Source organism: Cynoglossus semilaevis, chromosome 1 (assembly GCF_000523025.1).
Source record: "Cynoglossus semilaevis isolate Cse_v1.0 chromosome 1, Cse_v1.0, whole genome shotgun sequence".
NCBI classification, from domain to species: domain Eukaryota; kingdom Metazoa; phylum Chordata; class Actinopteri; order Pleuronectiformes; family Cynoglossidae; genus Cynoglossus; species Cynoglossus semilaevis.
Window position 1 is genome coordinate 19,230,088 of NC_024307.1, and position 1,560 is coordinate 19,231,647.

Sequence of the window (1,560 nt, forward strand, 5' to 3'; positions counted from 1 at the left end):
TGGGAACTGCAGACTTTGCTCCGGGCCTTTGGCTGGGCCTGGAGCTACGGAGCCCGAAAGGCAAGAATGACGGCTCTGTTGGGGGACGCCGCTACTTCACCTGCCGCCCTCACCACGGCGTGCTGGTCCGTCCCAGTCGAGTCACCTATCGTGGCATCAATGGTTCACACTTGGTGAAGGACAGCAGCAGATAACTATGAGAAACAGTCAGCTGCTGCAGGAAAACAAATATATTTCTTTGGTCTGCTACAAACAACAGTTTTGTCTTGTGTTTTCAAATTCTTGTTATTGATTTTCTCCAGTTCTCTCAGAGGTCTTGGGAGATGCTGTAACCACTACCTAACAGTTAATTTTCAATTCTACAAGAATGGTCAAAAGGAAAAAAAGCACTTTAGGAAATCAACATGCAATTCCCCTCAGAATTTGACTTGGAAGTTTCAGAAGTGAAAGTCTTAAAAGACCAAATTGCTGCACAGCTCTTTAAGCGATTGCACTAAAGAATACACGAGCACTCTGTATATAACTCAATAATATATAAATATACGTATCTACTATGGAAATGGTTTATAAAGCATAGTTTTATTTGCTAACTAATTTTAAACACTTAACGCAAGATAATAAGGTTAGACGTTAAACCTCTGACCCAGCGTGTCTGTGTTTGTGATTACACGTGTGCATGTGTTTCAGATTCCACCTTGTCATGATGGAGATCAGTATTACTCCAAGGTTGCTACATGGCTCAGGTAATTGATGGAGATGGGGGAAAATAATTTTCAGTAGAGGACTCCATTTAAATTTAACAGGATTTCATTAACCTTTAGCCTCCATCGACCCATTCATTTAATTATGAAAAAATGAGTTGTTTCCTCTTTTTATGTACTGTTATGTCACACACGGCCTATGTATATCGATGCTGGTACATTGCACTTCTGGCTGCAACTGTGCTGCCTGTCTGACATGAAGCCGCAGTTAATAAATATTTAGACTCATGTTTGAATAAAACATCTTGACATAAAACATCCTTTTTTGACTTTGACTGATTTACAACCTGAAACAAAAAATGGAAGTCAAATCAGAATGATATTTGTACGACCACGAGTCACAGTACACACTTCAAGGACTTTAAGATCATCTCTTTTAAGACCTGAAACCTAATTCGTTACATGCTTTTCAAAGCATTTACTTTGTTGGTAGGTTTTAGAATATACAATATATATATATATATATAGAGAGAGAGAGAGAGAGAGAGAGAGAGAGAGAGAGAAAGAGTTGCAGTTGTCCAGTCTATACAGTATCTAACAAAAGCATGTACCCCTCTTTTAATGCAAAGACATTTCTAATTTTGTGAACATACAGGTGGTATGTAGGTTGCTCTAGAAATCTGCCCAATATAGGCTTTAAAGGTCTGATTATCAAAAAGTATTCAGAGGTTCTTTACTGAACTGGGGGCTGTGCTGATGTTAGTCATCGCAGTGACAGTGTCAGATAACGCCTCTGTTAGATCTCTTAGAAACACTCTTCTAAGTAGTTTCGGCAAAATGTCCTTTTACTTTCACTGAA

The 1,560-nt window shown here is 39.0% G+C and overlaps 1 protein-coding gene across 1 annotated transcript in view; it reads left to right on the forward strand.

The window, feature by feature from the left end:
• Window positions 1–1,017, forward strand: part of LOC103383765 (CAP-Gly domain-containing linker protein 4) — an 18,275-nt gene extending 17,258 nt beyond the window's left edge. Inside the window, exon 16 of the mRNA XM_025061091.1 lies at window positions 3–1,017. Within this exon, the coding sequence (XP_024916859.1) occupies window positions 3–194 (192 nt within the window). The 3' untranslated portion in view covers window positions 195–1,017. The remainder of the gene's footprint in view (window positions 1–2) is intronic.
• Window positions 1,018–1,560: the final 543 nt, after the last annotated feature.